The sequence below is a fragment of the Corylus avellana genome, chromosome 5, assembly GCF_965113065.1.
Source record: "Corylus avellana chromosome 5, dhCorAvel1.hap1.2, whole genome shotgun sequence".
Lineage (NCBI taxonomy): Eukaryota > Viridiplantae > Streptophyta > Magnoliopsida > Fagales > Betulaceae > Corylus > Corylus avellana.
Genome location: NC_142494.1, coordinates 6,402,642 through 6,427,519, shown reverse-complemented (window position 1 = coordinate 6,427,519; position 24,878 = coordinate 6,402,642). Strand labels below are relative to the sequence as shown.

The following is a 24,878-nucleotide window of genomic DNA, read 5'->3' as shown; positions in this document are numbered from 1 at the left end:
TATATATATATATATATATTAGGTGCTTTCCTCGTATTTTCTTAATTCTAAGTAGATATTATATTATAAAAACAAAATGAGAGAAATAACTCAATAAGGGGCTACTTTCTTTTTTATTTTTTTATAAAATAATATTCAACTAGAGCGAGAGAATTGAACACCATAAAAACATTTAGCATTCCTAAAAAAAATTCATTTAAAACACTTCACGTTCACTAATATAAAATAAATATGATAAATACGTGTATTTGTCTTTCATTTTAATCCAAACTTAATAATAATGATAAGCTTTACGTATTTATATATCATTTTCTGTTTCAAAACCAGAGTTCTCTTTCCAATCTCTAGTCATCTCTCTCTCTTTCTCTCTCTGAAAGCAGCAATCTTGGTGTTACCATAAAGCCTTGAAAACCACAATCTGTCTCTCTTCCTTTCTCTTCTGTTGTAGTTCCTTTTGCCATCGAGGCAACCATGATCATGTTCAAGAAAATAACATCTGGGTTTCACTCTCTTCCTTGCCTCTCATGAGAGAGAGAGAGAGAGAGAGAGAGATTTTTGTCTGAAGTTGAGCTTCTAATGGGTGGTGGGGAAGACAGGTGGGAGGTAGTGCCACCAGTGGTGGCTCCGTTAAACGGAGAGAGAGAGGAGTGGAGGCACTTCTACAACTCTGTTAATGCGGTGTCGTTTGGCCTCGTGGCCACTGCCATTCTCATATCAATGTTCCTCGTTATGGCCATCTTTGAGAGGTTTCAGAGGGCCACTTCAGCACCTTCCGGTGAAAGGCCACGTTCGGATCTCGAGGCTCAGATGAGTTTCACCGGAAAACTTGATTACCCATCTCCAAAAGTATGCTCTCTCTCTCTCTCTCTCTGCTAACATGATGTTGATGGTTCATGGTTTCAATACTTTCTTTATAGCGTACTATACCTCATTTATGCAATTCCACCCATCATCTGTCTAAACTTGTCGTCTTTCTTTTTCTTGTGATTTTTTAACTTATCTGTCTATGTTTCACAACTTCAATACTTTTTCATTGCAGCATTTTATATATATATTAGACACAAACACTATATATTCTATAGACACAAACACTATATATTCTCTGAATAAGTGTTACTGCTAGGGCAAAGTTGCATACAGTTTAGTTTTTTTTGGTCCTTGATTTACCAATCAGTTGTAGAAATGATTGGTGTTAATATTTTTTTCAATATCATCTTACAAATGAACCATTATATTTATGGACTTATGTGGGCTCTACATATGTTAATGATGAACCTCATAAATTTAAGGAACATAATCTCTCAATTTCAAATGAATTGGATAATATTCAGTTAGTTATAGTAGATGGGTATTTTTGTCTTTTTACATCTCCAAAAATACCCTCTATTATAACTACAGTTCATTTGAAATAGAGAAGATCCTAATTCCAAATTTAATAATTGATCTATTGAATTTGTAAAAGAATATTAAAAAATAAATAAATAAATTATTGACACCAATTATTTTTCTATATATATTGTATTGTCCAAGCATTGCTGGCATGCGACTAAGTTCTTGCCTACCGGATGATGATAATTAACAAGTGATGTATTATCATTTTCCTTTGCACATTCAACACCAAACATTAGCTTTAAAATCAGTCATTTCCTGTTCAATCTTGTTCCCAATGAATCGACAGTTCTTAGAAAATTTTGGAATAGCAACAAATTTTGAATTTCCAAAACAGCTTTTTATAGAAATTAGGCTAAAACGTGTGTTCCTCAACAACCTTCTCCTCACATGTGAGTCGATTACCGTGTATATTGCTACACTTTCCTCAAACAAAAGCTTTTTCTCAATATTATGAGCTGTCTTCAAAATCACTTGTATACTATGGGGGTTTGCTCACGCCATGAACCGTTGCATCGATCTTATTTCGATGACCCTTATTCATGTTCACATGCACCTTGTATCTTGTGTATGCGTCACTCCACAATACAATACACCATAATTACCTTTGATACCATTTGTTAAGGAAATTGACATATTATGTAGTATTCAACGTGAGTATAATACAACATATTAGGACACCACTCAACCCAAAAAATTAAGATTTACGATTTGATCCCAATTATGTAATATTAACTACTCATCCTATGACATATTTTCAAGAGAAACGCTAGGTTTCTTAAGAATTTTTCTAAAAGCTTAGTGCCAAACTAATGCGTCACGTTCTCATTACCTTATATCTTTATTTACTAAAACAATATATCACGTAGGAATGTGACACATCAATTTGGAAACTAATTTTTAAGAAAAGTCTTGACAAACCTAATCATTTTACGCTCACACATATGTGTATTCTCAACATATTTACTATGGACTGCCAAATATATTCGTGTTCATTCTCCTAGTTCTAGCTGATTACTTTAGAAACCCATCTCTTGTGTAATCCGTATCTCTGCCAAAAAATCACATATTTTCTATTTAGTTATCCGTTTTTCCAAAGTACCTACATCCGGCTCTCTATATTTGAGTTATCCGTTTTTTTCTCAAAGGATTTTGTTATATTTTTCATTGTTCTTTATTGAAAGGAGGCAATGTTAGAGATTAAAAAATTCTTTGTTTTTATATTTGGTGAGTGAACAGTAGTCACTGTTCACCAAATATTTTTCCTAATTGCTTAGCTAGATGCAGATGCAACTCTTTTTGCCCCCATTTTAGCTTCATGACTAACCAAAACGATGAGAATGCTCTAATTAGTTTATTATTGTAACATCTTAGGCTTTAGCTAATTGAGGTTGGTGGCTCACTTAAGGACAGTTCATGTTAATTTAATAATTCCTCATTTCCATGGAAGATAATTAAGAATTGTTTGGAGTTCCTATAGTGGGGTGCATGTAACACTGCACTCTTATAATATTTTATTACAAACGCCGCTCCAACGCAACCTTATTTGATTATGAAGATCACAGAATCATAGGATATCGTACACTTTATACTGTAGAGAATATAATATTTGCAATTCCAAACCATCATTCATAGATTACATTGCTCTTTTGGTTTGTTCTTATGCTCAACCTAGAGGTTATATTAATGCTTTAATGGCAAAATATTTTAATTATGGAAAATATTTGGGGTATTATATATACCTATAATTCCCATACAAGCTGATGTGACAGTTCATATTTGTGAAATAATTAAGTGTATAATTGACTAGTTGACCACTAATTAATTAATTGAAAAGTCAAATTTTTCATATTTTTTCCATTTCTGTATAAAAGATGTGCAAATTCACTATTGAATCTGTTAGATCCACATGTGGATCTCACGTATTCAATGATGAAATTGTAAAAGAGATGGACAAAAGATGTGCAAGAAAATGGCACTAAATACATCTTATTATGAACTGACATATTAGTTCATCACTGAATATGTGATATTTACATGTGGGTTTCACAGATTTAATGGTAAATTTGCATATTTTTTGTACGGATATGAACAAAAAATATACAAGAAAATGACATCAAACAGTACTTCTCATTATGAAGTGACATATTAGTTTATCAAAAAACTAATAGTAAAATATCCAAATACTCCTAACAACACTCTTTAATTATTCCTCACGTCGCAATCGTTACCAGACATGGCTCTCCTCTTTTTAGTGTTAAATAGTGCCAAACCTAAATACCTAACAAACTTTATCTCTGTCATTGGAGGATGTTTTAGATTAGAGGGTCCAACACTCCAACATCATCTTACATAGATAATCTGCTAACAGATTCATCTGAGATTCGTCCTATACTACTAAAACATAATATATCCTACATGTCTAGACAGTAGACACAATGATCAAGGTTTTGGCTCTAGACTTCTCAGATACAAGCAAACCCCACTCACTTTGGACAAACATCATCACATGCTAAATCTAGGAAAGCCTGGCAATATGTCCTGGTTCAATTTTTTCTATATTCATCTTGGTTTAGCTAGCTAGCCTTTTTGAAGATGAGACACCAATGTCCAAGATGAGAGATTTGGTTGTAAGAATCCCATGGTTTACGGAAACTGCTACCAAATCGGCAGACATGGTTATTAGTACAAGAGGTATATGATACTCGTAAAGAACTTATTCTCATATCTACCTCCACTATTATATGTCTTATTCTTCTATCTTAAGAAAGATAAAGTAATTTATCTTATGTTCCCCCTGTAAGGCATCTAATCATCTATTCTTCACTGCTCTGTTAAAACAAGCAAACTCATAAAAGCAATCAGCAAGAGTTAGCATTAGGCTCAATAAAATGTCACAGAACTTGCTTTAAATTAGGTTTTTCCTCCAACCCGGTATGCATTTTTTAATCACGTGTTTTAAGGACAAAGATCAGTTTAATAAACTAAATTTGAAAAAATTCCAGTTTGAAGAGAAAGTTTGTCCTGTACCGTTGAACGCATAAGCTATGCATTCACTTGCATTTATTTGCAGTTGTATTTGTGTGACATGGAATGGCTATCATTGCTGTGTACTCTTTTCTCATTATTTTTTCTCCTTTCTTTCCACAAAGTCTTCGAATCTCTTGCTAATGATGTGGCATATTGACCCTCAACACATTTTCCTTTACATCATTATGTGTTCTTAGGTTGGCTAGCTATTTTGTGGTCTAATTGTACATGTTTATTTACTCACACTTCCATATTTTTCTTTGGCTTTAATTAATTATCTGTTAACTTTTTTGTGCAGATGACAGTGTATGCCAAAGGGGTATCAGTTTTGATGCCTGGGGAGGAAATTCCTACTTTCATTGCACACCTTGCTCCTACACCATCATGCCCTCCTGAGCACATCTCACCTCATCAACAAAACTCATCCTTCAATCCCTCCCAAGGATCATTATCAAGCTAAATCCTAATGTGACTTGAATATAAGGCAGCTAATAAGTAGCACATTAGGGGATTTTCATATATAATACCTGGAATCAAGCTTGGTTTCCCATGCAAATTCTGAACCTCATTGGCTCAGTCAAATGGAAGACTAAGATAGGAGGGTTTCATCACAAATGTGACTATTTAGATCAGAAATTAAGCAGGCTTTGCTTCTCTAAACGATGATTATTATATAGACAAAGCCTGATTTCTAAATGATATCTCCATAATAGATATTTGGTTTGTGATTATAGCCTTCTAGATGGACTTATAAACACAATTTCGCATAAAGATTAGTATATTAAGTTAACTTTGTGTTCTTCGCCGCAAGTACACAAAATGATTTCATTTATACATGTTATTTATTCTTCTAATAATGCTATAGAGGAAGTGCACTCCTAATTAGTGTTAGCCATCTTCGGTATATACATCCTACTAATGTTCAGGTGGATCTGAGTCTAATTAGTGTTGGTCATCTTCGGTATATACGTCCCACTAATGTCCAGGTGGATCTGAGTCAAGCTATGACTCAATTGGTTTTGAGAAAGCCTCTATAGCCTCTCGTTAGCAATTCACAGCGAGTATGTGCTACCATGGTAACACCTAAGTAGAGCAGTCACAATTGATCACACCCTCCTGCCTTGTCCGAGCTCGGATCATTTAAGATTGTGTCAAGCTCGAGCTCGACATGATCCTGAAAATGGTGTTCAAGCCCGGCTCATTTAAGTTTGTGTTGAGCTCAAGTAGTTTGGCCCAAATCAAACCACTCAATAACAAAACCCGTTGATACCCATTGAACACCCACAAAGGGACATCCAAACCAAAACTCAACCTTAAACAAAATCCTACAAATTGATATAATTTTTGCAATCAAACCTTAATGGGTAAGACAAAATTGTAAAGAGAAGCTTGGATTGTTACCTCTTTTGCTCCCAATAACTGGAACTTTTTCATCCTTGAATTTGCATCACTTAATATTCGAGCCAGGATTTATGTTCACGAATGACTCATTTAAATAATCAAGTCAAGCTTATACGAGCCGATCTTGAGTTTGCCCGTAAACGGCTTCGCTCGCTTACACCCCTAGGAGAAAGAATTTTGTTCAATGTTCACCAACCTACCTACCAAAAAGTAATGGACCAAAAGAACAAAAGGAAAAGGCCACTGAATCCAACTATTGAATTTGGAATTCTTAGGGCAAATATTATCTATAAAAAGTATTCAGATGCAAATATTCTTGTCTCTCCACCTCCCCTCCCAATGCTTCCTATGTTTGGAATAACATTTTCCAATCACAGGATCTTATCATAAAAGCCTATGTTACCAGTAGGTTCAAGATGGCTCATCCAGAAACACCCTTGGGTTCCAAACCTACCTTTGTTCCAACCCTCTTCAAAATACCTCCATGTTTACGAGGATCCTTCTCTCAAAGTCAAGGATTTGTTCCTCTCCAACCCTAAACAAAATCTATGTAAATTTAGATAGAATGTTCACAACATCTATAAAAAATAAATTAATTAATTAATTAAACTATGTCCTTTTTCGAATTTTATGATTTAGACTTGAGTTTTTAATTTGACCAATTCAGTATCCGAATTTACAAAGATTTTAAATTAAGCCCTTTAGCAATTTTTCTAACAAAAAAATTACATGAAAAAGACTATTATGTCATTTAGGGAACTTCGGCCCAGTTCTTTTGAGGCCCACATGCACATGCTAGTCTACGGCCCTTAATGATTGGGCCAAATAGATCATATTCCAACAGTGTAAAGGAGGTAAGCTCTAACGAATAATGGACCATAACCTATAAGCCCATCCTCATTGGGAAACAAAGTAAGTTACCAAAACAAAAAAAGACAACCCTTTTAAAGGAAATTTCCACCCTATAGGAGATGTTTGGCAATGGCCCTAAAGTAGCTCAGTTCTTTCAACTCCCAAATTCTTTCTTTTTTTACGTCGTATTAATAACTTTTTATTACAATACAAAAAAAGAAATTCATTTTTCCATTATAATCAATTTTTGTAACTGATTCAAGCCAATAAAAAGTTTCAGGCGACCAATGAAACGGCTAATCCTTGGCACAAACCGAAACCCGAAAAAGTGCCGTTGCATGGCACATTGGTAATTTTGGTTCCGGGAAAAATGCTGCTCCCAAGCACTGCTCATGCCAAACAGCCCCAGACTATTTTGCAGTTTGCACCCATTTTTCTAAGTCTTAGTCCCATCAACAAGACAAGAGAGCCTTGTTGATGCAGACAAATTCTCACCAAAACCAAGAAAATGGAAAGAAGTCTCTAGACTCTCTACCTCCCCATCCCAAAAAAAAAAAAAAAAGTAAAAGAAGAAACCCGATTTCTAGGACCATCTCAACAATTGCATATCCCCATGACCATTTACAATCTTAAGATTTCGTTCAAAAAAAAAAGATAAAGATAAAAATAGTTCCCATTTTTTGAACTCTCAAAAACAATTTACATCATAATTTACAGAGACAATTTTAGGAGCAGGATGAGACCAAAATCATAACACAAAAAGTTTTGTGAAGCATGAAAAGCAAAATCCCAAATTCCAAAACCAAACCAGTTACAGAAAGATGAAGCACTCTAATGAAACAAGTGGGTTTTCAATGGACTCATTTCCCTGCTGCAAAACGTCGTCGTTTGACTTCTCCTCTTCCACCCCAGCTCCCTGCTTGCTCTGCACCCCCGAATCATCCACTGACCGGCTTCCTGCTGCTCCCGTCACCTTCCCGGGACTCCTCCCCACTCCACCGGCTTTCCTGGTAGCCGGTGATCTCGACCGACGGACGGACCCCTCGCCGGAATCTCTCCGGGCTCCGGCGGTGCCCGTGTTAAGCCTCCGGGTCCTAACCTCACTCGGTCCCCTTGCTGGAATATTTCTCCGGCCGGAGAGCTCGCCGGTGTACGGACGCTTTCTGGGTCCTCTTGCCTCAGCTCTGTTAAGCCTACTGTGACCCACTTCTCTGCTTCGCTTACTCACTGCTTCGTCGTCTTCTTCTTTCATCTCTGTAATGGTAGTGGTTGTCGTTGTTGCTGTTGAATACGAGAAGTTCTCCGTTATCTGAGAAGCTTCGGAGAGCTCCTTTTCTGTTTTGTGAATAAGGTTCAGACCCTTCGTTTCGACGAGGGGCACTTGGGTCTTCTTTTCTTCTGCTGGAATTGGGTTTTGCGGCTTGGGAACAATGGGCGTTTCAGAGAGTACCTCTTTCACGTATTCTTCTTCTACCGGTGGTGGCGCTCTGTGGTCTCTGGCATGGGTCGGTTCGGGTTTCTCAACCGGAGACCTGGTCGGAAATTGCTGGTGGGTCGACCCCGTCCTGAGATCCGGGTGGCTCTTGGTGGTGCTCACACAGCATCCCATTTGTTCGTGGATGAAAGGTTTGGACTTTGGAAAGCGTGCTTGGAAATTACATATATAAGTTGCTAACAGTGGTGCAAAATTTTGAATTCCCAACGGTAACAAAACTGTACTTTGGTTTGGATTGGATGGATGGGCGACGTGAGAGAATTAAATGGATTGATGAGAGAGAGACAGAGAGAGGGAGGAGAAGGGGGGGTTCGGAGCGGGTTGGGGTCAAGTAATGAGCCGCGGCTAGTATGAGTTATATAGTGGATTGGCTACTTTTTTTCTTTTGTTATTTTTTATGTTTTGGTTCCAAATAAACTTTAATTGTTGCCTCAAATTTTATAGCAATTGTACCTTTGGTGTTGATGTGATCTAAATAAAGTAGGCCAAACCTTCTATATTTACTGTTTGGATAACAAAGTTTATCTTTCCAATGGGTTGGGGAAAAAAATCTAATTGAGTTTATTAAATTAAATAGGTTGTGCTTTGTAAAATGGTACTTCAGGTGTTACACTGACAACAGTTTCAGCATTTTACCATTCCGGTATTACCAAAAGATTTTCAATTATAGCAAAGCTGATGGGATTCGTACAATTCACTCAACATTTACGGTTTTACAAAAGTAAAAGTTGGGAACTTTGTGCTCATCCCGGTGCTAGGATTGGGCTAACACCAAAATGGCAGGCACGCGAAGCCTAAGAAGCAAAGCATTGGAAATATGCCATTGTGTGGGGGCCAGTAAAACTAGACTTTGTGCATGCTCTTTTTTTTTTTTTTTTTAACTTTTTTTGAGCAATCTGAAAGTTTCAGCCAAACAACTCCTGAAAAGAGGTGGAAGGGGACCCATCAAACCACTCAAAATTAAAAATGGAACTCAGACATTCAACCAAACCCCCTGCAAAAGCAGGGAAATCCTGGAGATTCATGGACCATCATCGTCCCCACACGTCTGGAATGCTGGAACCTAGACATGGACCACCTGATTTTCAAGAGCAAAATGATCATAGGTGGTTGAGGGAAGAACCCCAACCAGTCTGGCGAGACCCTTAACAGTCATCACTTCAACAGAAAAGTTAGATGCAGCTTCAAGTACATTTTGCCAGTAGAGCTATGCGCTTTTGGCAGGCCACCATTATCAAGTAGACCCAAATGCAAGGTGTAAATAATTTAGGTTGAGAGTAGCAATTTAAATACTATTTTACTTTGCTATGCAGAAAAGAATAATTCTCCCTTTCCCATCTTTTCTACATAAGAAATGTTACATTACATGAACTCCCTCTTTTACATTCAAGTCATTACTCCCTAATTCTTGTCTGCTTACTCTCTTTCTACAACTGCCAAGGGAGTAAGTACTAAAGAGTGTAAAAGAGAGTTCGTGTAGAATTTCTCAGCAGATGAATAGTTGGTGCTTGGTGCTAGTACTAACTAGATACACAGCAACAACAAAAAATGAAATCATCAAAGAAAGCAGCAGCAGAAAATTTATTAATTACAACGAATGGATGTACAACGAGACCAGGTTAGGATTACAATGAGACAGGCGTCCACACAATCCCAAAGCTTTATACCACAAAGAATTTGGCACCCAGCCTACCATTCTAATTTAATCCTAATCATTTTGCTTTAGAAGAGTACTAAAGCTGATTGAGCTTAAGTAATCATATCACTCAATACCATACACAGGAAGCGATGGATTTATGAAATTATATTTAAAGTGGGGAACACTTATCAAGAAACAGAAAGCTGTGAAGAAGCAGACCGATCGGATTCAATCATGGATTTGATGTAGAATTCCCCTGCTTTGTATGAAGATCTGACCATCGGACCAGATGCAACATATCGAAATCCCTGTCCATCCAAAGCACACAATTGATAATAATTACACAAGCACTTGCATTATAAAAAGTAAAAGAAATACTCAGTCTCAACTTTTAGGCATGTTGAGAGAGAGATAATGATTGATAAACATGACATAATCAAGCGACAATCAAAATGTTTAATACAATCAGGTGGTATCATTACAAACTTGTTATGTGTTCCTAGATCAATATGGTGTCACATGCCCTAATAGTTTCATGTGCATATTAAAAAGGAAAAAAAAAAACATAATAAGATAAAAGGATAATAAGAGAGATCAAAGGATGCATGTCCTCAAGTAATACTCATATAGTCATTGCTGAAACGAAAATTATGTTGTCAAATCACATTAAACAATGGTACGAATTTCCATGACATAGTAGGCAGACAAGCCAACATGAAAGTAGGAACAATGGATTACTTTAATCAGGTACTGGCAAGACATCAAATACTTTGCATCCTTGTCATGACATCAACTACTGAACAGTGCATTGGGATTGCACAAAACAGTGAAACTATCAAGAAAAAGTTGCAGATAATAGGTATGGCCACCATAGAAGTTCCTATATTGCCTGCTCCATTGCATGGTACCGAAAGGTTTTATTTGGTGCGGTGCAAAGACACTATGGTGGGATAAGGTGATCCCATCACAGCATAGAGGTAAAATCATCTCAATGTGCGGGGGTGAATTTGGATCTGATTAAAATTGGTGAGTGCACGCATGCACACACATATTGGGGGGGGAGCTGAAGCTAGCAAAATTATGTGACAAGTTGACAGAGAATCTCGTTCAAAAAAAAAAATTGACAGAGAATCAGCTAAGAGGAAGAAAATCTCTTGGAAGGAGGGTAGAAAAGGACATAAGAGAGCTCACTGGCTCACTACAACGAAAAGCCAATGGTGACGAAGAAATGGGTGGTACGAATTCTGCAGCCAACCCAAATTATAGTTAGGATGGACAATGTGCACCTTCTATAAAGTTGTTTATGACATATTGGAAAAACTAATATCTAGCATTAGGTATACGAAAAAATATCATCTAACATAAAGCAATGCTTTAAAAATTGTAGTGTTTTAAACATCATTCTGTCATTCGGTCACTCGACTCAGGTGGAGGCTTAAAGCAATTTTCAAGGAAACTAGGTTGTAAAAGTTTTTCGTTTAGAGTCGGCATCTAAAATGTAAATGAAAAGTTCCTTCATAATTGATAGTCATCCCTCATTTGTAGATTTTATGCATAAATCAAATGAATTCCATTTGTACATGTGCCACAATCCATCAATAAGAGTACAAGATAGATGGCAGAAGTCCCAACAAGATATTCTCAACAAAACAAATTATTCTTATTAATCCATAAGCATAAACAAGAACCAAAAAAGAAGAAAAGATTGGTCCACTACAGGCACCAAGTAGATACACACCATCAAAGAGCATTACAATCAAGTAATTTTTAGCAGGGGTGGAACTACATTGAGGCCTGAGAGGGCTTCAGTCTCCCCAAGCCTCCTCTTTAACACTTTCAAAATCAAATTTTTACCCTCCCAATAGAGTTTCTTTTTAGTTTTGCATCCCCCACAACCCTCCCCCCCCCCCCAAAATTCTAGTTTCACCCCCAATTCTTAGTAAAGATCAAGAAAGTTGAAAAGATTCAAAAGGTCCTAACAAACTACTATTATTACCATCATGTTGAAGGGGGCTGTGAGAGGAAGGGAGGGGGTGCAAATACCAATTCTACTTATCATAGCCACTAGCATGAAGAGTATTATAAAGTGATATATAGTGATTACCAAGTTCCTGAAACAGCTTATCTGCCCAAACTACAATGAAGTTGACCAAACAAGTCATGCATATAAAAATGGAATAAATAAATTTACCATACTCAGAATTTTCTAGATAAAAAAAAATGGAAGCATACCATTTCCATGCCAAGAGTTCGATACTTATCAAAAGCCTCGGGTGTAATGTATTCAGCCACTGGCATATGCCGCTTTGATGGTCTCATATATTGACCAAATGTCATGACATCAACACCTGCTGCTCTCACCTTCTCCATAGTTCTCACAACTTGATCGGGTGTCTCTCCACAGCCTAACATTATTGAGGTCTTGGTGAGTGTTCCAGCAGGAGCATAGTCCTTTGCCATAACTAGGACATCTAAAGATTGTTTAAAATTAGCACGATGATCCCGCACAATACTCTGAAGCTCTTCAACTGTCTCAATGTTATGAGCAAAGACATCTAGACCAGATTTTGCAACTTTCTCTACACAGCCAGGGTCTCCTCGAAAATCAGGAACTGCACAATCAAAATAAGTGCAAGCAACATTAAAGAAAAAACAATGCCCCATTTAAAACAGGTAGAGACATAAAATGAGGCTAAGGATAAAATAATCCAACTTTCTGTATATAAGCAGAATCAAATCATGAAGACATCCAAACTCAACCATGCATTCCACTATGAAATAAAGTTTATAGTAAGTTCCAGATGTACTCAAACGTCTCTCTCTAAAACTGCCAGCAGAGTAATCGAGCGGCACTGTATACAAATTCTAACATAATAATCCTGCAGCTAAAATAGTAAAAGCTCCAAAACCACCAAAAGTGATGGCAAAACCAGTCAACTAAACAGTTTGCGCAGCTTGGGAAGCACATTTTCATTCAAAGACAGACAATTGCCAGTGATGTCTAATACCCTATATATTTATATATGATTAAATTCAGAACAACCATAGCTTTTCTTAATAACAATTATCTGTATTTTCACAACCTTTTACACATTCAGTAATTCTCACACTATGAAAAATTCAATAGCTCATACCCAAAGACTCTATCAGTATATTCGGCTTGAGTGCCTTCAACTTCTGCACCGTCTCAGCAAAATGCCCACTCCCTTGATCGGCCAAATCGTCTCGGTCCACACTTGTAATCACTACATAATCCAAACCCCATGACGCAATCGCCTCCGCCACATTTCCCGGTTCTTCCGGGTCCGGCGGAGGAGGCGTACGTGACGTCTTCACATTGCAAAACCTTGAAACAAACAAAAAAAAATCATCAAGGACTTCGCAGTTCGCCCAATCCATTTTAATCTAATTCTAATATTAAATAAATACATATCATTTTTCTTTGTTTTTTCAATTTGCAAAAAATGAATTTTATTCATTACCGGCAACCGCGAGTGCAGGTATCGCCGAGGATCATAATGGTGGCGGTAGCGGTGCCAGTTTCGCCGCCGGACCAGCACTCGCCGAGATTGGGGCAGCGGGCCTCCTCACAGACGGTGTGGAGTTTGAGATCGCGTAGCTTCTTCTTGATCTGCACGTACTTCTCGCCGCCGGGGACGGACTCCTTCATCCACTTGGGCTTGGGGAGTGGCTTCTTCTTGGTGCCCACCTCCACGGAGTAGGCGAAGTCCGAGAGGGTCGGGGACTCGAGCGCCAGGCGCGCCCGGAGGCCCTCTAGGGTTTTGGGTAACTCGGCGACCGAGGCGGCGGTGGAGGTGGAGAAGGGCCTGGCGATTCCCACCAGGGATTTCAGCCGAGACTGCATGGCTCTGTGTCTCTCTCTCTCTCTCTCTCTGTGCGTGAGAATGGAAGGCTAGAGAGAGAGATATGGAGATTGGGGGGTTGGTGGATTTGGTTTGGGTGGTTGTAGATGGATTCGGGTCTTCTCCGATAGTTGGTGTCTGTTTCTTGGGCCCTGTTTGGTTCTATTCAGTGTGGCAGTTTTCTGTTATTAAAAAATCCATAAAAAATATCAAAAAAATGAACCTAACTCCATTTTGTATTGATTGATTCACTTGAGCCGTTCGTGAATACCCAAAAAAAAAAAAAAAAAAAAAAAATTTTGTAACGCGACATATTTGTATAACTTAAGCTCGATTCAAATAATGCACGTAAGCTTGTACAAATTTCAATGCATCTCTCAATAAGTACCGTTTAAAAACTCAACTCAATACTAAAAGTGACAGCCTTCCAAGTGACCATCACTTTCGTTACCATTAGATCTATAACGAAAGGCACTCAGGTGCACACTCTATATCTTTAATAATCACTTTCAACCCCATTTTTTTATTTTAATCATCAAGAGCTGCATCTCAATTTATTTTAACCACTTCAGAAGGTTCATTCCATCGCACTCTCTCTATATGATCAAAATTCACATGACTATTATTGGAGACTTCAATTACTTTGTAGAAATCCGCCAAAGAGTCCTAAGCAATATTGACTAATTGATGAGGAGGTGTGAAGTTTTCTCCAAAAATGACTGGTTTATGCATTGCCAAATTCTTCGAGCCAGAAAAGCTACCAATTCGAGATCGGTTGGGTTTAAATAACTTTTTTCAATCTTGTTTGAAGAGAAATTTTGTTGGTTTTTTACTTTTTATTTTTTATTTAAAATTAAAAAATAAAAAATAATAATAATAAAACTTTTTTAATTTATATAGGTAACTTATTTTGGTGCCATGTGCTGCAGTGCTTGGTTCCTATGGGCTGCAAGTAGGGATGACAAATATTTTTTCAACGTTCACTCCTTTTGGGCCTAGAAGGACATTTCAAGTTTGAATTTTGAATATAAATATGCCTATGGAGCCTAAAACCTAAAGCCTAATCTCCAAAGAGGCCAACTTCATAAAAAGGGCCCATAAAAGTGTAAGGCTCATCTTAGAAGGAGACAAAAATGTGGTATATAAGAAAAAGAGGTATGGTATTCATCAGAACCAACTCTCTCTCTCTCTCTCTCTTTTTTCTTTTTTTTCTCTTTTTTTTTTTTTTTTACTTTTTTTTTTATAAGTACATCCAAGAAGAAACTACAACAAAGAACAATAAAAGGTTGTACAACCCAACAATAAGCCTCAAAACGTTCATATCAATGTAGATAAACAAAAATTAAAAGGAAATGCATCAAATAAATAACGTGTCTCTATTGATTCGTAGCACGAAGATCGAAAAACATGACCATCAATTAAAGTGGTTTGACAAGGTGCACAAGAGATAGCACATCCAAGAAGACTGCAAGAGCACATTCGAAGGAGAATTACAACAACATAGAACACATTGATGAAGGTTGAAACAAAGCCAACAACAACATAGGAAACATTGGTGAAAGTCAAATCAAAGCCAACAGAAAGAGATACCAGCACGGAGTCCAAATAACACCACAAAACGATTTGCAACCAAATCGAGAGAGCAGCATAAATGGTAATAAGGGCATCTAAAGCCCTAAAACTAGGGCAAACACAAAGAAACCGAGGGAAAGATACAAAAGAAAAACCAACAAAATTACATGAAAAGTTAAAAACAATAAAAATACTCTCTTCATTCGGCCCTAAACAAAAAAAAAATAATAAAAAATATATATATATATATATTGACTTAAGCATCAGAGTCTTTTACATCGGCCTTTTTGACTACCGCTAATCTAGTGGTTCTCTTTGTTTTGTAGGCACCCGCAGTCCGATTGGACCATTCAAAAACCTGGGCCAGCAATTAGAATTGGCAACATATGCATCAATCAGATGAGTTTTTTTTTTTTTTTTTTTTTTTTTTTTTTTTTTTTTGTAACACATCAATTAGATGAGTTTGATATGTCATAATCAACTCCCCCACGCCACCCCAAAAAAGAGGAAGAATCTGATGTGCCAATAATGATGCATTATGTTGATTTGATTGGGACTATACTACATTTAACATCATAGGAAACAACTTTAACAAGATCAGACTTAATAATACAGTTCATGTTTCTTTAAAGATACACATATATAAATTGTTTTTGGTAAAAGAGAAGCACAATAATCTAGTATGAGTCCACCAAGACCAGCCATCAGCCGCTATATATGAATATCACTTTCTCATTTTCAAACCTTTGTTGAGGGAAACCTCAAACAAAAGCTTCTTGCAATTTCCTTCCTTTTACACGATGTGGTACTCTCTTGGAAAGACCAAGAATCAACCAGTCAATTGTATTGGCAGTCCGAAGAGCCTGCTTAGACCCCTAGAATGGCAGCTTGGCAATTTAACCTGTGAATTCGACTCAAATACTAGTTTTAGGGTTAGAGTTTAGGTTAAACGGGTTCGCAGGTTGACACGTTTATACAATTTATTTATTTTTCAATTTTTTATTTTATTATTTTTTTTTAAAAAAAAATTAACTTAATTTATGGTTGACTATTTAACTCGCAACCCGCAAACTCGACACAAACACAACACATAGTTTTAGGGTTAGAGTTTAGGTTAAACGGGTTTGTGGTCATAAATGGGTTTTATGAACCGTTTAATAAACGTGTCGTGTTTGAGTTGAAATAAACGGGTTAACCTGGTTGACACAAACCCGATACGTTAACCCGTTTTGTCAGTCCTAGACTTTTACCTCTACGCTAATCGGTGTTTTGTTTCAATTTGCGAGCGGAAAACCATCCCATAACACGACACAAAAGACACATGTCTCAATTTCAACAAGTCTAGGTCTTGAGACACCCGTCTGATGAGTTTATTTTGAAAGTAATGGGAGTTGAAAAATATGACAAGGACTAGTAAAGAGTTTGTTAGGTTTGATATGAATGAAAAATACCATGAGCTCTTCGTCTGCCCTACCAACCAATATAAGTCAGTGCTTAAAAAAAAAAAAAAAAAAAAAAAAACCAATATTAGTCAATGGAACACTGCGTTCCCGGCATTTGGTTCAAAACCATGAGGATTTATGGTTGGAGACAAAAAGGATGGTGTCCATAATATAAGCCTATGATTTTCACAGCACACCAACCAGATACATGTGGCCGTAGGAACCGGGTCTGCATTATTAAATACCAAACAACCTTTCATTTCATATGCCTCTTCCTTTGCTCTAAAATCTGAACTTGCCTTATATTCTCTCTCTAAAAATACTGTCTCTAAAGGGATCCTAAAAAAATATATATTAAAAAATAGGAAAAATATATCATAAGTTCTTGTCCATCAAAATTAAAAATTCCTTAAGTTTTTTTTTTTTTTTGACAATTTACTTCCAGTGTCAATCGAAATGCCAATAAACTCTCTACCGTCAAATTTTTTTAACAGCAGTTAGACACCTTATTAAAATATTAATTTTTTATTAATTTAATTTTAAAATGTAAATCTAAAAAAAAAAAAAAAAAAAAAAATTGAAGGGGTGGCAGCGACTATCACCCCTAGCCACCCCCCAACCCCTATAGGACTACCCTAGGGTGGCTTGCGGCCACCCTCAGAGGGTTTGGCTACCCCTTTAATTTTGTTTATTTTTAGATTTAAATTTTTAAAAATTGATATTTTAATAAGGTTTCTAACTGCTGTTAAAAAAAATTTGACGGTATGAAGTTTATTGGCATTTCGATTGACTCAAGGAGTAAATTGTCGAAGAAAAAAAACCTAAGAAATTTTTAATTTTAATGGATTAAATCAAAGACTTATGATATGTTTACCCTAAAAAATAAATTGATAAGTTCTAACTTTGGCCATCATAATGAAACATATTAAAAAATATATAAGTACTAAATATATTAAAATCATAATTTTTCATTTTTTTATACAATTTTTTTTTTTCTGCCATCAATCAAGTATACTAAATTCTGATCCACTTCTTTTTTTTAAACCCTTTGTCAAACACATTTATGGCTCCATTCTAATTGGATAACCACTATGGATTCTTTATATTTGACGTGACGTCTAAGCAATCCTATCCATTTTCTAGGGTAGAGAATCCTAGATTCTTTCCTTGGCTAAAAGAGCCAACGAGTAATTAAAGCTTTGTTAAGAATTTGGATGTTTCAAATAAATCGAAAAACAGCTGCTTTCAACAATGGGAATGACAAAATTGCCCAATAAAAAAATAAAATTACAATTTTACTCCTTCTGTTGAAACCGGCTTTGTTAAACAGCTAGATTTTTTTTCGTCATAGCCATGTGGCATATTTTTTTAAAATTAAGCTGGAGAAAGTTTTTTCAACTATGTAAAAACACGTATTAAAAAAAAAAAAAAAAAAAAAAAAAAAAAAAAAAAAGAGAGAAAAACTTCATTTTGGCTCTCTGAACTTCCAGCCAATTTTACAAATCTTCCCTGAACTTTCAAATCTTTCACTTTGGACCCCTGTTAGTTGTCAATGTTAAATTCAAATAGTTTAGCTTTTTATGCTCATTATACACCCACCCAGTCCACTTAAAATTTCAAAAATGCTCAAAACTACAACACCTACCACAGCCCAAAATGACACTGTTTTGGGCATTAAAATTATATATTTTATTCTTAAAAAAAAAAAAGGCAAAATATTAAAAATATTAAAAAACTTGAAAAAAAAAAAAAAAAAAAACACCCCAGCCTAAGACGGTGTCGTTTTGGGTAGGGGTGGGCACGAGTCGGGGTGGGGTGGGGCGGGTATTGGCTTTTTTTCCACCCACCCTGCACCCTACGGGTTTGGGAAATTCCGACCCGTCACCCGCAAAAAATTACAGTACCCGCTCGGGTTTGGGAATTGCGGGGCGGGATGAATAGCCACGGGTTTTGCTGGTTTTGCGGGGTGGGTCGAGTAAGAATCCAAAGCATCAAAATTTTCTGTTCCAAGGATTTTCTCAACAAGCAAACAGATAGAGGGAAAGAAGGAGAAGAAGAGAAGAAATCAGAGGGAAAGAAGGAGAAAGAAGAGAAGAAAATCAGATGGAAATGAGAAAAAATTTAACTAATCAATCACAAATCACAGCTTACCTCATGATTCATGAGAACCTAATAATCAGAGGGAAAGAACCATGGTCCATAATTCCATCTTTCTCTCTCTCTCACTGTAAATTTCTTTCTCTCTTTCTCACAATTATCCCTCCATTTCACTCTCAGCCCAACTCTCTCTCGACTCCTTCTCAATCTCCTTGTCTTTCTGTCTTCGAGCTCTCTGGATGTCGGCAGAGAGAGCATGGGTGGGAGCTAGGTGATGGAAGCTGCGTGGAGGGGGGAAAGAAGGAGAGGAAGAAGAAGAAGAAAATCAGAGGGAAAGAAGGAGAAAATTCCCTTGCTGGATTTGGAGGTGTGAGATGAGAGAAAATAGGGAGTGGGTGTGAGATATTTTGGGTTTTTAGGGTTAGGTTCATGGGTGAATAGAATCGGGGCGGGGCGGGTACCCGCATGAAAAAAATGTCTAAACCTGCAACCCCACCCGCCCCGCATGGGTTGGAGAAATTTTACTCGAACCCGCAAAAATACACATAAAACCCAGTCGAGGCGGGGCGGTTCGGGCGCGAGTTGGGGCAGGTTGGGTGGGTTGGGCGAGTTTTTGCCCTACCCTCGTTTTGGGCATTAAAATTGTATTTTTTTTTTCTGTTCTTTTCTTTTTTAAAAAAACGCAAAAAAAAAAAAAAAAAAAAACACCCCTTGGCCAAAATGGGGAGGCCGAACCACCCCATTTTTGGCCAATAGGGTGGCTGGCTGGTTTGGGGGTGGTTCGGCCACCCCCAAAAGGCCAAAAAAAAAAAAACAAAAACAAAAAAAAACAAAATGGGTTTTGGGATGGCTTTGGGCTTTTGGGGGTGGCCGAAACCACCCTCAAGGGCTTGAGGGTGGTTTCGGCCACCCCCAAAAGCCCCAAAGCCATTCCCTTTTCTTTTCTTTTTTTTTGGCCTTTTGGGGGTGGCAGGACCACCTCCTTGGCCACGGGGGTGGTTTGACCACCCTTAGATCGACCATGGGGGTGGCTCCAACCACCCCGATTTTTTTTTTTTTTTAATATTTTTCCTTTAAAAAAAAAATTAATAATTTTAATGCCCAAAACGATGTCATTTTGGGCTGGGTAGGTGTTGTAGTTTTGGGGCCCAAAATTGTGTAGTTTTAACGTGGGGGTATAATGGGTATAAAAAGTCAAACCGTTTAAGTTTAACGTTAACAACTAACAGATTGGTCCAAAGTGAGAGCAAATCAAAGTTCATGGGTCTAAAGTGAGAGATTTGAAAGTTCAAGGGGGGTTTGTAAAATCAGCTAAAAGTTCAGGGGGCCAAAGTGAAGTTTCCCAAAAAAAAAAGAAAAAAAAAAAGCACTTGTCACATGGGATGATGGTAAAGGACACCTAAGACTTTTAATTATGGAGTTGAAATAAATAAGATGTGATACTTGTTCAACCTCACCTCTAAGAAACGACTTCAGCAACTCTTCATTCATAGAGAGCGAAACTCGTCCTTCAAATTGCTGCAAACATGGCTCCAAATCTCTTGCAAGACCAACTGAAAACAGACCTGAAAAAATAGTCAACAAAGCCCTACCCAACCTCCTTTGGAGACTCCTATAAAACACCTTGCTCATCTTTAATTGAAAAAATCTGGTTGGATTTTTTTCGGTGGTTTGCACAAGCATGGTAGAACTTGGTATTCCGGTCTCCATTCCTCAGTCACTCGGCCTTAGCACGTTGTCTCCACCTTAAATCTTCTTGGGCCAACAAATTGTTCAGCTGCTGCTGCACTTTTTTAGCTTCCCCATCTGCTGCCACTTCCTCCTCTCCATGCAACTCATTTAATTTTTTGGAAAGTTGCTGAATAGAAGTCTGTAGAGTTCCACGACCTGCTTGCTACCATCTCTAGGATTTGCGCTTACATCGTGACAATTTAATATTAATCCTCTCCCAACTAGTGCACCGACTCAAAGGCGTATTCCATGTTTGCTCGATAAAATCAATATACCCCCTGTCAAGAGCCCACAACGCTTTATACCGGAATTTCCTGCCTCCCGTGTGTCCATATTTCTGACCAATTAAAGAGAGAATTAACACTGCATGGTCCGAATTAACCGTAGAATCCACCAATACCTTGGCTACTGGGAATAAATTGCACCAAGTCGAATTTGCTACCCCTCTATCTAATCTCTCCTTCGTATAATTTTGCCCCTCCAAACCATTATTCCATGTATATTTAGGGTCGTGATATCCAAGGTCAGATAAGTCACATTCATTCAAAATTGATTGGAATTTTCTCATTTGGCTACTAGACCTCCCACTGCTGCCCCATTTTTCTGATAAAGAGACAATTTCATTGAAATCTCTTATACAAAGCCATGGGATCGGAGATAGGTTGCCCAACACCTTAAATAATTCCCTGGCCTCATGACGTTTAGCTACATCCGGATGTCCATAGAAACCCGTAAATTTCCAAGGAACATCTAAATATGTAGTTTGGATGACGCCATTGATGTGTCTTTGGCTAAAGTTCTGAATATCCACCACAATCTCTTCACTCCAAAGCAAGGCCATATCCCCACTTTTCCCCACACTATCAACCACAAACATACTGGGAAAATCCAATTTATATCTCACCAACTCCATTTTTTTCTTTTCGCATTTTGGTCTCTATAAAGAAAACCATCAATGGGCGCTTCTCCTTCACTATCAGGCAAAGGTCACAAATTGTCCGGAGGTTTCCAAGTCCCCGACAGTTCCAACTAATAATCATCATTGCGGTCGGCGAAACTGCTCCGCAGCCTCCGCCTTCCCCGAACCGTTAAGATTATCAGTCATTGAAGCCAATTTCTGTCCACTAAATTCAAACCAAGGCTTTGAACCACTCCCCAGATTTCCTTCTTATTCCATTGGCCAGGTTCTGCACGTGGAATAGGACTAGGAAAAAAGACTAGCTTGTCCTTCATTATCAGTCGTTCCCTTCCTTTTTTTCGAACCCTTGAAAGCTCCACTGCCACCTCACGCTCCCCATTAAAACTGCCCACAGCTACCTTTCCTTTTGAAGTAGATTTGGCCGCATTAATTTGTTGCGAACCCTCTCTCCTTCTTTCATGCTCTCCAGTCTGCACATCGCTCCTATCATAAAGTCCACCCTTGCTTTGCTTAGGAAAAAAATCTCTCCCTTTATGACTCCCACGTTGACCCCCATGCATCATGCCATAATTCTCGTTTCTTTCTATTTGAGCATTAGGCCGTTTAGGGTTTGGACATGATCCAAAGGAATCGCCACACGTCTCCTTCTCCAGCTCATCGTCACCGGCGACATTATTCCGACCTCCTCCTGTTGCTGGACGTTCATAATTTGCCTACCCCGTCCACCCTGTTTGACCTCCCCTCTCTGGTCATCGTGTCGGCGATGATGCCCTCAGCCACATTCCATACTCCGGGGAATTCTCCTGGAAACGCATCTTGCTCTTGAAAAGGCACCTTGTTTTATCATGGCTAAGAACTCCGCAATAGAAACAAAATTTTGGAAGGCGTTCATATTGAAACGCAATCCATTTTGATTTTCCTTTCACCTTCAGCATTCTCCCTCGTGCCAGAGGTTTCGCCAAATCAAGTAAAATTCTGACACGAAGGAATTCTCCCCATCCAATACCATCTGCTCTCGTATCGACCATCTCCACTTCACCGACCGTGGATCCAATTCGTCGTCCAGTAGTCTGGTTCATGCAAGCCAACGGAAGATTAAGCATTCGCACCCAAAACGCAGCTTTCTCGAAAGTATATTCCGATGGTGAACTCAGCCTGTCAAAATCCTCAAGGAGAAAAAGACTTCCTTCAAAAACCCAAGGTCTACCTTCCAAGATCCTTTTCTTGTCCCCCACATTAGTGAATTCCACCAAAAACAAATTCTCTCCCAAAACTTGGAATGAAAGTGATCCCAATGGTTTCCACCAACAATGTAGGGTCATTTTAATGGTCTCCTTACTAATCATCTGATCCGTGACCAGTTTCCCCAACACACAAAATTTTCCCCGCTCGAGTCCATCAAACAATTCTTCGTCCAGCGTATCCAAATCAAGACTCTCTTCCTCAGTCAAAGAGAGATTCATCCACATTTTCGAGAGATCGTCCATCACTGATTCTGCAAAAACACGCTGTTACTTCCAAATGACTCAAGTCATGGAATACTTTCCTTCTCTTCTAGGATTCTAGAGAGAAAACAAGTCCCAAGCTACTCAATCAAGTCCCAAGCTGCTCAAACGGGAGAAAACAAGTACCATGATTTCAGTTGCCGATTACTCTAATGGATAAAGCGGAATTTGTCTAATCATATAAGGAAAAGAGTTTCAATAACACTTTATTTGACAAAGCTACGTTAGTATGTCGCACTTTCTTATTGGGTCTTCCTCAGTTTCATTTTCGAGGTATGATACAACCCCAACAATTTGGCCCAACTCGGGCACAACTTTACCCTTCTTTTTTAACTTTTTAAAAAATAAAATAAAAAATAAAAAAATGTCTAAAGTAATAATATTTTATGTGGCCATTCTTTTATTTGGTATTTTTAAAAAATGATATTTTTCTTAAAAAAATGGTCATTATTATGAAGAAAAATACTATTTTAAAGAAAAAAAATACTAAATAAAAAAATGATCACATAGAATATTATTGCTTCAAACATTTTTTTTATTTATTTTTTAAAAAATTAAAAAAAAAGGGGCAAAGTTATACCGAAGTTAAGCCAAATAGTTGAATCTTTAACATTTCTCTTCTTTTGCTGTACAAAGCAACTTAGCTGCTTCTGCGTCACGGCCAACGAAAGCATCCAAGGTGGCGTGGGACCCCACCACCATATCCCTTAAGCAGGAAGGAGCATTGGGAGAAAAGCAGTTTGATTTTCCGTTAGGTCATATTAGTCCGAAGTTTTTCATGAGAGTGACAACCTAAGATGATTATTAAACTTAGTTTAGGAGGTTGTTGTCCATGTCTTCTTTCATTGCCAGAAATACCCTCTCAAACTAATGAATTTCCACTTATAATTTGATATTCAGTTTGAGTTTAAGCTTAATTTTTTTTTTAAGAAAATATATATATATTTTCTTTTGTTAAAATATTTTTCTTGATATATATTTTTTATATGATTTTACATTGCCTCATAAGCAAATTTGCATGTTAAAACAAGGGCGATGCTATAGAAATTGTACACATGCTCACTCCCAAACAAAAAAAATTGTTGTTTTTTAATCGACTCGAATTGTAAACGAAAGGACGAAAACTACTTCTCATCGTTTTAGTGACGTCGCTTTTGTTTGGCCATGATACTCGGGGGTTGAGAATTTAATTTCACGTCATTTTAACGTCAACTGAAGTCGAACGCCAACTGTTGTCATTTCTTAGCTAAAACGACTTAAGTCATTTTACGTCGTTTTTAAAAAGATATAATAGTTAGCGATTCAAAGACAATACTGAATAGTCTCCAATCATAGCATGTGAAGCCCGTAAAAAAGAAAATAAATATGACAACCCATCATTTAGCGCCGGAAGCGCTCTAACAATTTTTGAAGCAAGTCTAAATGGAGTAATACACTGTTTTTGTTCATGATATTATAATTTCAAAGGAAATTATAGCCTGATTTATTATTATTATTTTTTTTAATGGAAGCCTAAAATTTACACTACAAAAATACAATTTAAACCATTTTAAGAAAAAAGAAAAATACCATCATTATGTGTATCGGTATGTAATTAAAGTGGTAAGTAGGGGTTGATAACTTGATAGGGTCGGTGACCATCAGATAGATTCCGTGATGGATGAGAATGACAGCTATGAGACCGATAAAAAGAGATAAAGACCGCTGCCCTTTAAAGACAATTTTTTTCTAATTTTATATGACTTTCTTTTTGTCCGTTGAAAGTGAGGAAGAAATTTTTATTGGCTTTTTCAAAAGTCGCTTTTCCTAACTCTGATATTTTTCCTTCCACGTATTGACAAATTCCCTTTAAATGGACACTTTTCCTTGCAAGGTTTATTCTTATTTATTCTTCCCCACCTATAAATAAAACTCTACTTATTTTTCCTTTTTCCTTTTTTTTT

General features: G+C 37.4%; 4 protein-coding genes across 4 annotated transcripts; 1 reads left to right on the top strand and 3 right to left on the bottom strand.

The window, feature by feature from the left end:
• Positions 1-343: 343 nt before the first annotated feature.
• LOC132182855 (uncharacterized) lies at positions 344-5,211 on the top strand. Its single transcript, XM_059596210.2, has 2 exons — positions 344-846; positions 4,718-5,211. The coding sequence occupies exons 1-2, from the start codon at positions 577-579 to the stop codon at positions 4,877-4,879; spliced, it is 432 nt and encodes a 143-aa protein (XP_059452193.2). The 5' UTR covers positions 344-576; the 3' UTR covers positions 4,880-5,211.
• A 2,099-nt stretch (positions 5,212-7,310) lies between these two features.
• Positions 7,311-8,747, bottom strand: LOC132181723 (uncharacterized). Its single transcript, XM_059594963.2, has one exon. It carries the CDS (start codon positions 8,279-8,281, stop codon positions 7,484-7,486), a length of 798 nt encoding a protein of 265 aa, XP_059450946.2. The 5' UTR covers positions 8,282-8,747; the 3' UTR covers positions 7,311-7,483.
• Positions 8,748-9,735: 988 nt separating this feature from the next.
• Positions 9,736-13,811, bottom strand: LOC132181076 (lipoic acid synthase 1). The gene is made up of 4 exons (XM_059594132.2): positions 13,289-13,811; positions 12,941-13,152; positions 12,039-12,418; positions 9,736-10,114 (listed from the first exon to the last, which is right to left on the bottom strand). The coding sequence occupies exons 1-4, from the start codon at positions 13,669-13,671 to the stop codon at positions 9,995-9,997; spliced, it is 1,095 nt and encodes a 364-aa protein (XP_059450115.2). The 5' UTR covers positions 13,672-13,811; the 3' UTR covers positions 9,736-9,994.
• An 8,368-nt stretch (positions 13,812-22,179) lies between these two features.
• On the bottom strand, positions 22,180-22,917 carry LOC132181722 (uncharacterized protein At4g02000-like). The gene has a single exon (XM_059594962.2). The coding sequence runs from the start codon at positions 22,915-22,917 to the stop codon at positions 22,180-22,182; it is 738 nt and encodes a 245-aa protein (XP_059450945.2).
• Positions 22,918-24,878: the final 1,961 nt, after the last annotated feature.

Coding starts and splice junctions, on each gene's coding strand:
- LOC132182855 (XM_059596210.2), top strand. CDS start 577: ATGGGTGGTGGGGAAGACAGGTGGGAGGTAGTGCCACCAGTGGTGGCT. Junction 847..4,717: donor TTGATTACCCATCTCCAAAA/GTATGCTCTCTC, acceptor TTTTTTGTGCAG/ATGACAGTGTATGCCAAAGG.
- LOC132181723 (XM_059594963.2), bottom strand. CDS start 8,281: ATGGGATGCTGTGTGAGCACCACCAAGAGCCACCCGGATCTCAGGACG.
- LOC132181076 (XM_059594132.2), bottom strand. CDS start 13,671: ATGCAGTCTCGGCTGAAATCCCTGGTGGGAATCGCCAGGCCCTTCTCC. Junction 13,153..13,288: donor ACCTGCACTCGCGGTTGCCG/GTAATGAATAAA, acceptor GTTTGTTTCAAG/GTTTTGCAATGTGAAGACGT. Junction 12,419..12,940: donor TATACTGATAGAGTCTTTGG/GTATGAGCTATT, acceptor TTGATTGTGCAG/TTCCTGATTTTCGAGGAGAC.
- LOC132181722 (XM_059594962.2), bottom strand. CDS start 22,917: ATGGACGATCTCTCGAAAATGTGGATGAATCTCTCTTTGACTGAGGAA.